The sequence below is a fragment of the Strix aluco genome, chromosome 19, assembly GCF_031877795.1.
Source record: "Strix aluco isolate bStrAlu1 chromosome 19, bStrAlu1.hap1, whole genome shotgun sequence".
In the NCBI taxonomy this organism is placed as follows: Eukaryota; Metazoa; Chordata; class Aves; order Strigiformes; family Strigidae; genus Strix; species Strix aluco.
In genome coordinates, this window is record NC_133949.1 from 5045431 (window position 1) to 5061160 (window position 15730).

At 43.4% G+C, this 15730-nt stretch overlaps 1 protein-coding gene across 3 annotated transcripts in view; it reads left to right on the top strand.

The window, feature by feature from the left end:
- The window catches only part of CALN1 (calneuron 1), a 130006-nt gene extending 117582 nt beyond the window's left edge, over window positions 1–12424 (top strand). For 2 of the 3 annotated variants that reach the window (XM_074845330.1, XM_074845329.1), the window contains exon 6: window positions 5309–12424. In XM_074845330.1, coding sequence (XP_074701431.1) covers window positions 5309–5436 — 128 coding nt within the window. In that variant the 3' untranslated portion in view covers window positions 5437–12424. The remainder of the gene's footprint in view (window positions 1–5308) is intronic. The other variant, XR_012625751.1, reaches the window with a different exon arrangement.
- Window positions 12425–15730: the final 3306 nt, after the last annotated feature.

The window sequence follows — 15730 nt, forward strand, 5'->3', positions numbered from 1 at the left end:
AAGAATATTTTCCATTTTAAGCCACCTTGGGAGAAGTATTTTCTTGGCCAGAGGAACTTGTGCTGCTCTGAAGCATTGCTGGTTGGAACAACTAAACAGATACAAATCATCTCAAGTGCAGAAAACTCCAGGGAGACACCTACAGAGAACCTCAGGTGCATGTCACCCTGGGACAGCTACCGCGCTTTCCCACCACAGCAATGCAGCTCGATATAGGCCATTTTGGGGGAGATTCTGATACTCGGAGGGGTCAAATAGCCTCTGAAAGGGCACCAGGCAGAGACACTGAAGCATCTTTAAAACAAAGCAAAAGATCAACATATTAGTGCAATTCTTAGCCTAGCTAATTAATGGGATTCAGCAGCTATATCCAGCACACTCACCCTCTGCTAAATACTGCAGAAAAGACGTAGAAGAGCATGGATGAATTTTAAAAAGCCTGCAGGAGGGAGGCAAGCAGCAGCGCTCTTTGAATCAAGCCAAGCAACATTTTTTTGGTTCCTCCTGGAGGAAGAGATGCTTACTTACATGAATGGAGTTGTTAGTCCCCACTGACCTGCTGATTCAGTGGAGACATGTGCCAGCTGTCACCACAGCAAGAGGCATGCAGGCTTCTTTCAGCTTCAGTACTTGGGTGAACTATCCCAGTCACAAAAAAAAAAAAAAAAAGGGTCCGAAAACCTAAATGCTCAGCATCTCATTTTGGAAGTCCCAGCTTCCAAAAGTACAGCAAGAACAGCTTTTCTCGTGGGATGTTGGCATTGCTGGTGCTAGGCAGAACCTAGAAGCAAAACAGACCCTTTTTTAGATGTTGTTAGAAATACACACACACACGCACAAATGCACCAGAGAATAAAGATCAACTGAACACTGTCAACAAAGATGCAAAGTTTTGCTTCAGGTCCCGGAAGAAGGGGATGGTTCTGGTCCATGGCAGCTCTGACATGAGCATTTCTCCCAAAAGGCAGACTGAGAGCAGGTTGTGTCCTTGCAGCTCTCCAGACTGGACAAGCCATTACCTGAATGACCCACTTGTGCCCTTGGCATTCCCGTTTCCCAAACACTAAGATCCCTACAGGGCTCAAAAGCAGAAATTATAGGCCCTCATGGCATGGATCAATGGCACTAAGGGACAGCTGTCATGAAGGTTGAACAGCATCTCAGTCTAGCTTTAAATGGCTGTACAGAAGTGCCTCTGTGTAAGTCAGTCACCCTTTACTCACTCCTTAATTGATGGAGTGAAGGAGATGCTTTTTGGGCTTAACTCCGCAAGCTTATTTTAGGTGCTACCTTGGGATGAGATGAATTCCACCTTAAAAAACACCTATTTCTTTCCACTGTAAAGGTAGCGAAAAAGGAACTAGCTTAGAGGCTTACATCTATATTTAATGTACATTTCATCCACCCCATTGAAGTGCCTTTAATTATGGGTAAGAATGAAACCAAGATGAGCCCCGATGGTTTTCACTGAGATTTGGGAATGGCTTCTAAGGGAAGAGACATAGCAGATACATTCAGCAGTACCTTGCTGAAATGGGGGATCTCCACTCTGTGTCACTTAGGGGTATGTTCTTGCCATCAAAGAGAAGCCCCGAAACCCTTCTCCATCCTGTGGGCAGAGACATCCCATGTTCTCCACACCTGGGGTTAGCTGGCTCAACCCTGCCAGGTGTCAAACAGCATCGTACGGGTAACATCGCCGTCAGTACAAATACATGCAAATTTCTGTCATTCTCACAATTTTGCCATCTTGGCTTCTTGTCATAACAAGGTCTTTACATCTATGTAATATTCTTCCTATATCAACATGAACAATATACCGTATCACTCTCTCCCACACTCATACACGCACACACAACCACACACAGGCTTTAACCCAGATACAATATTCATATTATGGTAAGGGACAAGTCCAGGATTATGTTCAGTTCACTCTAACCATCAGAGTCATTTGCAAGACGTCAGATCTAGGCTTACATTACAACTTTCCCTCCTACACATTTCTAGGGCGTTTCATTTGCCTTCTTCTTGATGAAGAGCAAAGCAATGAAAATGCCCAACTCCTCAGTACAAGCCGCCCACACCAGCCCCACCAATAAAGAATACAACCAAAAGGGAGGCACAGTTATGTCTTCAGCCTTTCTCTCAATTTTTATTAATGCTTAGGGCAGGAGAACAAAGTTTAGAGCCAAGAAGAGTGCATGTTTTTATGAGAAGAGACACAAGAAAAGGACAACTGTTTGCAGCGACGTTGTACTACCAAAATTTTTTAGTACAAAAATCATTTGTCTGGCAGTTCCCCTTATCCAAACACTCACAACATTAAGCCTGTGGCAAACGAGAGTGCCGACTGGTTACTGTGACCCGTGTTGTCTGCACGGGTATTTCATCCTCAGCCCTGACACTCAAATTAACTGGATGTACAAGAGCTGCTGCAGCTCCCCTCCCTGCTTCCCCCAGACAATCACCAGGAGAATCCACTCCTCAGCTAAGGGCTTGGGAATGAAAAACCGACATCCTAAAAAGAAATTAACTCCCTCCAGCCAGAAAAAGCAAATATCACTCACCTTTGGCAGGGTTATGACAGAAGCCACTATAAATACACTGTAGCTGTTCACATTAGCAAGCCTTTTTCTGCAGGGAAAAGTTCACTTTTTCTCAGTGCTTACCCTGAACATCTCAAACCCACTGTGGGCATGGTGACCAGCCCAGCAGCCACAGCCAGTGGAGGGATGCACCCTGAAACAGGCTGGACCAATTAACCCCGTGTGCTGGTGGAGAAGTTACAGTGTCGGTAGCTCTGTCTCTGCCATTAGTGACACCACGGTGAGTCCTCCTCGACAGCCTGTCCTCTGCATGTTGAGAAGATGCAGGATGACCCAGCCTCGATTTGCCTTTGCTTCTTGAGATCTCATTTACATTGGACAGCCTGTGAATTGCTCTCCCCCCTAAGAAGGGACCAGGACATCTCCAGAGAAGCTTCAGGCTCTGACCATGCTTAAGGAACCAGCTCTCGTCCAAACCCCAGCATGTCCCATGGGTATTAAAAACTCCTGCTGGTAGCCAAATGCAAAACAGATCAAGCATCCAGCCCTGAGACAATGCCAGCTGTGGGAACCAGCAGGAAAAAGCACAGATGCCATGCTCAAAGGATCTATGAATTTGGAGAAAGAAGTGAGGGCAAAAACTCACCAGTTAGCAGGGAGTGCAGATTAGTCTTCATATTTAAAAGGGCAGTTCACAGGGCAGCACATACTTGTTTTCACAGTGAAGAAAGTAATTTCAGCTTGTCTCTTTGGGGATTGCACGAGGGCAGAGGAACTGTAATACTCATCTTGCTGAAGTAATACCTGCTGAGCCCCAACCAACAGCAAGAGGGTGTCTCTGCATCAGCAACACCTCTACATTTCAGCACAGACCTTTCCCCTATTATCTGGAGTTATTTGGTAGGTTATTTGGCTATTTGGTGTACCTTCAGTCAGTAAAGAACAACAACAATGACTTACCTGGATCTTCCTGCCTTAAAGATCCATTTTGACTTGACGGTATAACAGAAGACTGAAGAAGCTGTTCAATTCAGGAACACTTCTATAAGAAACACTGAACATGCTTTACTCTTTTCCTTTGAATAGGAGAGTTGCCATCACAAAAAGCCTTGGCCAGTCTTTGACTGCTGCTCCCAGTCACTGTAATCAGCACCAGAGTCCCACGCTGAATGGCAATGCTGACTGTGATGGCTTGTGTCACTGTTTTGTCTGCTGGCTGGGAGTGTTTTCAAAGTACAGAAATAATAGAAAAATAAATAAAGAAATAACTAAAGCTGTGATTTTAAAAAGCTTATGAAAGTGCAGGGGCATCATGCACAAAACCAAAGAACCACAGTATTGATTCTGTGTGCATTATAAAAGCGAGTGAGGAATCAAGGAGTAGAGCAGTGCAAGCAGAAAGTAATTTAGGAGAGCTGCCGTAAGGGGATTTCATTATCTGCACAGAATATAGCAAGTTCCTTGGAGCGCCGGTAGTGCAGCGTTTCCCTGGGCAGTCTGGCTCAAAGTGCTGCCTAACGAGGGCTTCTTGTGCCTCCGGCACTGAGCTGATGCTGGGGGACCATGTGGGAGCTGGGATTAGGACACAGGCACTGCTAAATCCTGGCCAGAGGAGGTGAGGGCGGATGAAACAAGTGTTCAAAATGCAGCATCCAGTGCTCCCCGCTCTTTGTGCAACAAGGTTCAAGCCCGGATCAGAACAGGGGTTTTTTCCATATATTCTGAAAACATTATCCTGAACTCTTCCAAACATGGGCACTTGGAGACTTTTCATAGTTGTGTTTTAGGTTTATTGTCATTCTGAGCTTGGTGTCAACCATCTGAAAGTCTCCCATCATCACAAGTCCATCCATGAGAAAAAGGCGATGGGTACATCCCTTCTCAGGCCAAAACAAGACCATGTGTTACTGCCCATAGCAGCAGGACAGACCTATCCATCCTGTGCGTGAGGATCTTCTGGCTTTGTGTGATTATATCAAGGCCTTTCAAACAGATTAATCTTCACAGTACCCCAATACCACATGTTCTGATATTCATAGGTAGGGAGGCTAAGACAGAGACATGAACTGACTTTAGCAAGTCACAGAATGAATCCTTGTTGGTGAACTTAAAAAAAAGTCAAATGCTAAAAATCTCAATTTTGTCTGCATTTTAACTGCCACAAATTACTCTCACTTCTTTTGACAATTATTCTGCAAGCATTCATTTGAAAAGGTCCTTAATAAGTCTGATTTTGCTTAGGCACAGAAAACCTAAAGACAAGTTTGGAAAAATGACTAACATACTGTGCATACTCATGGGAACTATCACAGTGGTTTTTTAAGTGTTGTCGCATCTTGAATCTCTGCTCATTCTCAGTTGACTTGGATGAGTCTAAGGGATTCACAGAAGACCAATATTTCCGATTAAAGAACTTTAGAGAGAACTTCATAAAGAGCTTAAAAGAAATACACAGATAAACCAAAACACTTGAAGGGTTTAAAAGCCAAGATGAGAGAGGAAGGACTTTCTGCAGTATGAGAGGGTGGTCTATTAGGAAAGTTGGTTTGGAAGCAATGAAAGGTAAGGTGGATTGTTTGGAAATGTCCCGGAGGGAGAGGTAAGATTTGGCCGACACAGGGGAGCTCTGAGGTGTGGACTAGAGGGCTATGTCAAGGTAATAATCAGAGGCAAAGGAGGATTTCTGAGTTCAGCTGATCCTGGTGGAAAGCAAAAACATTACTTTGGCCGAGCATCTCATCTTTCCCATGTCTTCCCTGCAGTGCACGCCCAGAAGCAGAACAGACAGACCTGCGTACGGAAGAGCCTTATCTGCGCATTTGCCATGGCCTTTATTATAAGTGTGATGTTGATTGCGGCCAACCAGATCCTGCGGAGCGGCATGGAGTAGCCTCTCACCATGACACTGTGAACCAAACTGACCATGCATGCGCATGCCACCGGGTGAGCTTCCCCCGAACCGACTCTCACACGGCAAAGAGACAGAGGCAGGCAGATAAAGCACCATTCGACAAGGAGCCTGAGGCCAGCAGCGTAATGTGTCTTGTGAATCAACTACATCCTTTTGGCAGGGACATAAAAGGGCTGTCTTAATGCTTTAAAGGTTTTGTTTCCTAATGCAATAAAAAAAATATACAGGAGTCCCGAATTATTGCTTCAAAGCAGCAATGGTAACTTGGAAAAAACTTTCATCCAGCAGCCTGTTTTGCAGTTTTAAGGAGGCACAGCCTCATGACTCATTACGGCGGGGCTGTCTTTTAACCTAGGGGCCGACTGACTATTCTGCGTAGCTCTCCGCTGGGCCCACATTCCCAGGAAGTTGATCGTAGCATTGCCACAAGCAAGTTCTGTTTGTTTTATTTCATGTACTCCAGGTTCACTTGGTTTTTCCCTTATGACCATGCCTTTGAGTTTACGGCATTAGAGGGGAGCTAGAGCATCCTTGTACAGTATTTTCAGAGTAAAAAAGAGGAGAATTTGCCAGCATCATACAAAATTTCTATTTTTGCTTCGTAAACGCCACTTTTGACACAAGACCGTGGGGTAGCATGAGTCCATTTGCCATTTTTTTCCGACTGTGAATCAGGGCTTGAGAAGCACCACCCATTTTCACACATGGGCATTTCTGAGATTTGTGCACAGTCTTCCAACTGACTCTGCAACCACCAGCGCCAGTTAAAAAACTCCCTTTATTTGGTCCTGTCTGCATATTCAACAACATTTGCTTTCCAGCAGTTTTGCCTTTCTATATTGGTCTTCAGTAACCTTATTGGAGATGAAAATCCCCTCTCCTTGCCTGCGCAATTTTTATTTATTTCATTTCATATACCCTGGTTGTAATCTGCATCAAAACCTCCGTGTCAGACACCTTCTCATGGAAGAGGTTATATTTTTACCTACAGGGTAGTGTGTGGTTTTGACAAGCCAGCTGCTCCAGTCCCTCCCAGGAGCCATCCCACCACCACCACCGTCCCATGGGCAGGGTCCAAAGGGGGTAAAGCTGAAAAGCAAGCTGACTGCAGCAAGAGAAGGAATCAAACTAGAGCCTACTGCCATATGTTACGTAGTGTGTCAGACTTTCAGATCCTGCAAGTGTCAGTTATTTTTCCTGGAAGAGATTTTAATGAGCAGCAAGGAGAAGACTGAGTGATGCAGACTAGAGACACAACACGTCCTGTGGAAAGCGCAAGGACTGGGCGAGCCTGGAGCCAGGATTACATCAGAAAGCATTTTTCCTTTTAAACTTGACGCAAATCCTTGCATTTACCTTCAGATGAACTGTGCACCTGTGTGTCACCCCGGGAGAGATCTGGTTTCTTTGCCCTTGTAGGAGAGCTTTCCTGGCTGGTGCTCATGGAGCCAGCACAGGGAGCGCTCCTGGGGAGGTCTACAGAAGCACTCGGGTGTTGGAGTTGTGGTGGCTTCGTCCTGCCAGCTGGGCAAGCTCCAGAAACACCAAGGAACACTGAGATCTTGCTCCTGTAAATGTAGATGACTGTTTCCCATGTCACGAGATGGGGCAGGGTGGCTCCCCAAGGGACTGCAAACCACGAGCTTCCCTCATTCCACACAGCAGCCATCGGCTTAAGCCTGGATCCATCCCAAAGACTCATTTCAGGTCTTTCTTTGATTACAAGTTCAATTGATAACATTTAACCTGTATTTTTTTAGTAGCCTTATTTGAAAATTTGCTTCTCATTGTTCTGTCTCCCATCACCTCTTTAAACTCATGTAACTGCTTTGGATTTTGCCTTTAGGTGTGTGTGTCAGTCGCCCACCTCCACATCGCTGCCATTTTCCTGGTGCCCCCCTCCATCACTGAAGACAACAGTCATCTTTTCCAGAGAAGCTGAGTTATTTTTTTCTGCCTTTCACAAACACACACTTCTGTATTTCTGTTCTGCTGTGACTAATAGAGGTCAACTGCAAAATATGCCGCAAAAATTGTTACATCTCCCAGAAGATGGAGAGATTTATGTTTGCTATAGGGGAGCAGCAGACTTAAAAACAACAGCAGAAAATCTGAGGCAACCTCTGAGCGTGAGATTCGCACTGCTGGGGAGCCAAGGCACGCTCCCAGCACTCTCTGCACTGGACATGGCAGATAACAAGATTTGAGATCATTTCAAGGGAACTGTTATCCACATTTTTAGGTCTCAGGGGCATGTGAAAAGGTGGCAGCAGCAGAAAAAATGTCTAAATGTTACTTATTAATATTTTTTTTCCCTTGGGACTGTGCTGGAATGAATGTGGGCATCAGGGGCAGGTGGAGATGGAGTGGAGAGGTGGGCACCAACCCACCAGCCCTGCTCAGCAACGGCAGAAACACGGGGCAGAGCAGTGCCTCTTCACCGAGCCCAGAAACACAAGCTAAAACACATAGGCCAGGCATTTTTCCATGTTCTTCTCACTCCTCTGACAGCTAATACCAGGCAGACTCCAGTTATAAGAGCTGCCTTACGGACGAGATGATCTTTTGCATTCCTTTAAGCTTTCTGGAAGGCTCCATAATTTCTACATGCATGATCCATAAAAACCTTTGTAAATACAGTCATTTTTCAGTATGATTCTTCACCTTGAAGCTCCATTTGTAAAACCAAACCTATAATTAATATATTGGTAAAAGCCATAGCCTGGTGTCAGTAGAGTTCATTGCAAAACTCCCCACTGATTTTACTGGGTACACGATCCGGGGGGGTTAGGGGTTTTCTTTTTCTGTAGGGAATTCAGTTTATCCATTATGAATCAGTGTCATGTCTTGCTAGAGGTCTCCTTTTCCTTCCTAGAGCAGCCTTTCTCCATCTAAACGTGTCTTGAAGAGATCTCTTCTTTAGTCAGTCAGGCTTTTCTGATAGCTAGTGGCAATGCAGGATGGATCAGGCCAAGCCATTTCACAATTTCCTCTCCCCACAACCTTTCTACTGACACCTTGCCATCCTTCCTAGCCAGCATCTCTTACCTACCTCCCTGGCTCCATTTATGTAACATCCATTATTTTTTTTAATTCTACACAAGAAGGAAAAAAAGGGCTTTTTGTTGCTTTACAGGCAGTAGGTAAAAATAGAGCAGCAAAATTTTGATTGGAACCTGATGGCAAAAGCTTAGGGGGAAGAAAGTAGAAGAATCAAAGAAATAAAAATAAAAAACCCCACATCCCATACTTTAAGAAAAAAAAAAACCTATTTAAGTGCTAATTAACATACTTTTAAAAAATACCCAGACTGCAGCAGTGCTAGGTAGAGCTGTCAGAAAAAGCACTAAACTTATGCTCTTGCCAGTTACATGAGAATTTAAGTGTCTTTTCAGCACTGCAATTCTGTACGAAAAGGATATTGCTATGGCAACCCTCGCTGTTCGTGACATGTGTGCCACCGTGTCAGAGCGACACACAGCAATTGCAGACGCGCTCCCAGACAAACCAAGGATGGACAAACAGCTCCCAGCAGCCTGGGACAGTGTTTCAGCTCACAAATTAGCAAATTATTAGCAAATTGTGAGCACCCCAAAGACAACTCCGTTGGCTTAGCCACAAAAAAATGTGTGCAATTAAACAGATTGACATGCAGGGAAGGCTTCGAGATGGACATGATTATTTTAGCTTGAGGGAGGCTTTGGTTTGGTTTTGGAGCATTGAAATCAATGCAGTGTAAGCACTGCTCGACACAGGCTGTCCTGTGTTTGTTGAGGACACTTTGGGCAGGCCCTTCATGAGGGGATTGATCTCTGATGGGAAGGATTCAGCTTACTGCTTCTGTAAGGCACTGAGGTGCATCACTGATAACCATTGGCTTTAATTTTGAAGGCATATACTGATTTTCTGTTCCTGGAGAAGCCAACGAGGGAATGGCAAGCACATGGCATGTGAAGATACTTTGGAGGCCACAGAGAAATGAATTCCAGCAAAAGCTGCTGAAGGAACATTGCTTACCTGTCAGATCCAAAGCCATACCATAAGGTCAGCCGTGAAGAAAACCACAGCTGAGGTGTTACCAGGCAGGGCAAGTGCATCATGGTTGTGGCAGTGGCCTTGGGGAGCACGTTCCTGCCCATGACAGGCTGTGCCATCCAAGGACTTCACTGGGGCCTGACCCTCTCAATGAGTCTACCACTGAGAAGTAATTTCTAATCAGGAGCAATATCAACAGTAATTTAAAAAATTAAACAGGGTGGACAACTGGGAGAACCTGGCTTTGTTAGGGTGAATTTGGAGCTCATGCTGTTGAAGTTCCTATAGGATAAAAGAGAGCTGACAAAGAAAAAGTAGTTCTTTTTCATGTTTGATGGGTACCCACAAATATGACAGTTACTGTTGGCAGACGCCCTATCCTGGTGAAGGTGGTCACAGGCCCCCCAGGACAAGGGTCACCTGTGAGCAGAAGAGTGGGAGGTGGTAAGAGACCCACCTACCTGCCATTGCTCCCAGGTGAGCTACAGCTGAATATTTGGATATCAACTGGTGATTTGGAGAGATTTCATACAGACTATTCAGTGGTTATTGGGAGCTCACATGTTGGATATGATACACTGGTAGGGCTGGACATTGGTTGTTTTACATGGGAGACTTCCAGAAACTGTGCAAAAGAAAAGATATGTACATGTATACCCACCTCTCTAAGCTGGAGCCAAGTAAATGGGTTTTTTTTGGTCCTTCTTTCATAAGAAATAGGATAGCAAGCAAGCAAATCAAGAAAAGGCAGAAGGCATTCCCAGGGATGCTGCTCTGGATGTCTGTTTGACAAACTTGGATGAGCGAAGTACCTACTGGCAAACACTTTTTTCCATGGAAAGCATAGGAATATTCTTTCACAAAAAACACACTGCATCTTTTTGCCTGCTGCAGAAGACCAAAACATCTCCTGGGACACCCAGAGGACTGTGATGTCTGTCCGAGGTCCAGTGCTGGCTCTGCTCAACATGACACACTGCTTTGCAAGGTGCCTGGTACGAAGAGAGTCAGCTCTTTCCACGGAAGACTCTCTCCCTTCACATTGCGCACACGTGCACGGAGCAAGCAGTGCTGCAAAGGGTTGTCATTGCACAAAAGCAAGAGGTGCACAGTCCCGAGTCAGACTTAGATCTGTGAGGAGAGAAGCAGTAGGAGGAATACATTAAGCTCACTAAGAATGAAGTTCCCTATTTTATCCACCCATGTAATAAATTATTTAGTTTCTGGTTTATGGATGACTATTTGAAAGAAGAAAAACCAACTCTTCTAAAATGAGAATCTGATGAAGTATCTTTTTTCTTGGCTCTGAATCATGCTTACATTCCACAGATGAAGATGTACAGAACTTGCTGGTTTTCAATCTATTATTTTACTGCACTGTGTTCTGACAGTGCAATTACATTTCCCTGGCATCACTTAAAACCTATTACTTTTCCAGGAATTTAATACAGAAAAAGAAAAGGCTCACAACATTTTCATCTCTCTGTATTGTCAGTTGTTATCAGAAGTGGATCTTGTTTTTCTCCAGTTCAAGTAGGGTGTTTTATGCAGCTCTAGGAACTGTAGAAGCTTCACCAAGAGCAAGATGGACAGAAAATCTGACAACAACATTTTAATTGGAAGAGTACTTCACTCCTCCCTCTCCAGTGGCAAAAGTCTGAAAAACTGCCACAATTTGACATCTTCACTAGGAAAGAATTTCAGCCCCAGAAGTGAGGACAAGAGGGAGAAAGGAGAAAAAGGAAGTCCTCTGGATCCAAAGATTGGTACTTGATGGTAAAAATACTGTAGTTTTTTTTTATTTTCTGTTGAGGTAGACCAAAATACTTTGTAGCCTTGAAGAGCATTACAAAATGAAATTGCCATTTTCCAACCAATTATTTTCTACAGCTGTTCATGGCTGGTCTCTGCCAGCATCATGAATAAGCAGCTTCAAACACAGCTATTTTTACGTTGCTTTAGGTGAGATCCATAATATGACTTTCCTTTATCAGCAGGTCTTCAGTCTTCATCAGCCAACAAGTAGACATTTGACCATGCCATTTGAAGCCATTGAGCTTGCTCTAGTAGGTACCCCTCTGGTCTTGCCAGCACTCAGGCATGTCTTGTCTCTCTTGTGAGCAGTCCCACTAAACCCAAACCATACACCTGATGTGTTTGCAGCATCAGGCCCCTGGGGTTGGCCTTTGACAGCAATCTTCAAATAATTGCCTCTATATTCACATTGCACCAACCCAAGAATGGTATTACGTTTCCTACCATCTCTTTCAGAGGAGCCAAAGTTATTTCAGCTTCATGCAGCAGCTCTTATTTTCTCAGATTTTAATTGGCATGGGGGACAGAAGAGAGATGAAGTTCCTCTTGGACTCAAGGGTAAATCTGAAGTAACTCATTAGAGTTAATTGGCTTAAACTGGAATAAGCCCAGAATCCAGCCTGTTGCCATTAATCCATATTAGGATTTTAGTAATCAATGCCTTCTGATTCAACTCTAGGAAGTTCTTCACTAATACATACACCTCTCTTTTGTCATCATTTTATCCCTCACTGTTTTCAAGCCATTTACCATTTTTTGTTAAAAACTGACCATTATTTGCTTGTTAATAAAAGACATGACATTTTAATTAAAGACAACAGCTCACAAAGTCAGAAACATAATGGTAAAAAAAAAACAAAAATAAAAACAAAAACAAAAAAACCTTTGTACAAAATACTGTAAATATTAATATAAATTAACTTGGCATGCAACTTAAATAAATCCTATGTTACTGCAAGTTACCCGAGTGTATAAAGACATGTATAAAGGAAAACCGAATGCCATATGTATCGGCTGTTTCCTCTAACCAAACACTACTGTAAATATATAATCTGTATAAAAAGATTTTAATTTTACCATTATTTATGCAATAGAAATAAAGTTTTTTTTTTCTTTTGATGAGGGATGAGTTTTATTTTTCCTCAATTTGAAGCAGTCATTGCTATTTATTCATGCCCAAGTACAAGAGCAAAAGCTAGATTTGCATAAAGTATTAGAACAGAGACCCTTTCTTCCTTCTGAGGGATACATGAACATTTGGGGGTTTTATTTTGCTTTGAAAATAGATTTACATATCTTAAAGCCTGTTACCACAGAAAGAGCTCCTGGCTGAATAGATGCCTTGGCTGTTCAGAGCTGAGATCAACGCTTCAAGAGCAACACAGATGCACAGGACTCATCAGCATGCCAAAGAGGGGAATTGAACTTCTCCTCTGGAAGTGGAAGTCAAAGCCACAACTGGTGTGGTTGGTGGGCACCACATGTAGATCTCAAAGAGAAAGGTCAGACCATGCCATGTGCTCTTTTATGGAACTTGCTTAAAAACTCAAAACCCCAGAGAGTCAAAGCCTGTTTCCCTGAGCTCAGATGGGCTTGAATCCAGTGCGTTGCTGTTGGGAAGAGAATGTTGACCACAGGTTTTAATCCTGTATCTTCTACTGCCAAGGCTCCATACCATGAGAGCTGCTCTGTAAGGCTAAAATACACTCATGTGTCCTGAAGAGCAGCTGCTCCCTTAGAAAATCCAAATCTCTTCATTTCACTGTAGACCATTCTCCACAGTGTCTACCAGTCCACCATGTCATGCAAGCCATTTGGCTGGAGAAGATGAGGGTGAGGTTAATGATTGTCCCTGAAATTGTTTGTAATGGTGCCTAAATTAAAGCTTTAAAGGAAACAGCTGATGTAGGCAAGTCATCTTCACCCCGTTGGACCCAAGTCACAGCGGTAGGACTGCTGGAACAACCAGTGCAACCCCCAAAGCTCCCACCATGCCTGTAGGTAGACTACCACCTCTACCTTGTGCTTGGATAGGAGCTGTGACGCTTTCCCTAGACCTGACCATTTTTGCAAAAATAGCATTTCTGGTTCCTTCATTTAAACTATGAAAACATGAGTGGTTTTCCCCAGACAATGATATATATCACACTCCATTTCATGGGCTCACATTATTTATTAATTGCAACCATTTGGACAACAGCCTGGTGGCTCAGATACTGTTCCTTATTCCTGGAACCATCACAACTTTCAGTATGAGCAATTGTCTATGCATGGATTACCACTGACAAGCAAGTGATGCAGGAAACTTATGTTTACAAAATTTGTGATCTAATAGTTTAAAAAAAGATACAGTACACTCTGGTTGACCTCTTACGTTAGGTAACTGGAGAGCATTCTAATGAATGGCTTAGGAAAGAACCTGAACTCATTACAGGAATGAATCAAATGTATTGTAGGAATTCCTATGTATTTATCATAGGAACAAATGATTAATTGAATAAATTCTCTGCTGGAAAGAGAAACCTACACCACACAGCTCTCCTTTGAAAACAGTGTTCTCATGCAGACCATTGCGTTCAATGACCTCAGTGAAACCACAGGTTTGTACATTGTATTTCAGCCACCAGAACCATTCAGAAGTTGAAATTCGCTGACGTCACTGCCAGTACATCAGCCCTCAGCAAGGATGAGCACCGTGCTGGAGTTAGTATGATACCATTGGGAAATCTTCACTGACTGCAGGGAGAAAACAAACTTTAAAAGAGAAAAACACACCACATTTGGACTGAGATCAAACTGGTTTATCCCACCATAAAGAGCCCAAGAACATGACCACTATTCCAGCTCTACCAAAGCCTGTTTAGCTCTTGTGTTATTTTAATGCTCTCCATTCAACAGAGAAGTACAGCTGAAGGATACCACCCCAAAGCCCCATCCTTCAGCTGTGCCTCAATGGGAGGATTTGGGTGCCTACTGCTGTGGGATCGGGCACTGGCAATGGGCAGGAAAAACTGTGCAGATCTAATCCAGCTCCCAGGGAATTGGTGGAAACATTCCCAGACTTAGTGGGATTTGGATTAGGTCATCATACAGCACAGTATTTCACACCCTGGCTCTTTGCTTTGTTTAAATGGAGTCTGGCCAAGGCCTCAAATTTAATTACTGAAATACAAATACTGAAGAAATAAGGTTTTCGTTACTCTGAATGAAATTCAGGCATGGCCCCATCTAAAATCTCTTGCCATCATTAGGCTCTCCAAGCTCAAAACTCCCAGCAGACAGTGTCTTTGGTTAGACACAATACTTTCCTCCAGGTATGTACACTCTGCCCATGACCCTGCAGGCTGGTTTTATTGCTCCAATCTCACCCACTTAATACTCACTCCTTCCTGATTAACATCTATAGAAAGTATTTGCTAATGCAAATCCAGAGGCAGTAATTCATTTGATACAAGCTAGTTAATCCTGGCAAGGCTTTCCCATGTAAGTATAGCCTAATATAATCTTGTTTTAATTGCTTCTTTAAGAGTTTCTCAAAAATCAAAAACATTTTAATTAAAAAATTCACCAAGGGTATCTTCCAGATCTTTTCCCATTTGTTCTTCTTCCCACCAAAATTATCAGCACATTTGTAAAGTTCTAAAGAAAGTAATTACAGCAGATGTTGATTGCTGCTGCTAGTGTTGAGGTTGATGATTGCTACACATCATCTCCCAACTTCTACTTTTTTGCATGCCAGCTGGTAAGGCTGGGGAAATTTAGGGGGGAGAAAGGGAAAAAAAGGAGGAGTTACAATTAAAGAACTGTTAAGGATACAGAGATTTGGGCGAGGAACAGTAAGGAATGGCTGAAAGCTATTTCATTTTCACCATTTGTAATGAAAAAAGGTCCTGCTCCACCATCACCTCCCCAAAAGGCAAGGATCAATCCATTAGAAGTGCCACCAGCACACACAATGTTACAACAGTGTGGAAGTATCAGACTGAAGATGACAAGTGCACGCCTACCACACTCTAATAAATGTCTTTTAACCCCAATTTCCATCTAGATCTGCACTTGCCCATAATGAGCTGGCTTTAGAATAAGCTGTCAAAAATATTTCACCACATAATGACAGAAAGCTGACATAATCACAGGATGACCATACATGTCACTACAGACAGACAGTGTAAGCACAGAGTCAGCAACCTGTAGCATGATGCCAATGGTTCAGGCAAACAAATTTGCAGTGTCTTGTGACTGCTAAGAGACAGGGCTGAAAAACAATTTGAGGGGCAGTGTCTCCCACCTCTGCTTCAAGCAAGAAAAATAGCATCCAGCAGTGCTCCCTCAAATGCTTGCTGATGGTGGTGTACCTCTAGGTGTCACAATTAGAGTGAACTCTGGAAGAGGACCATGTGAAGTTGTTGCAAAAGCTCCAGAT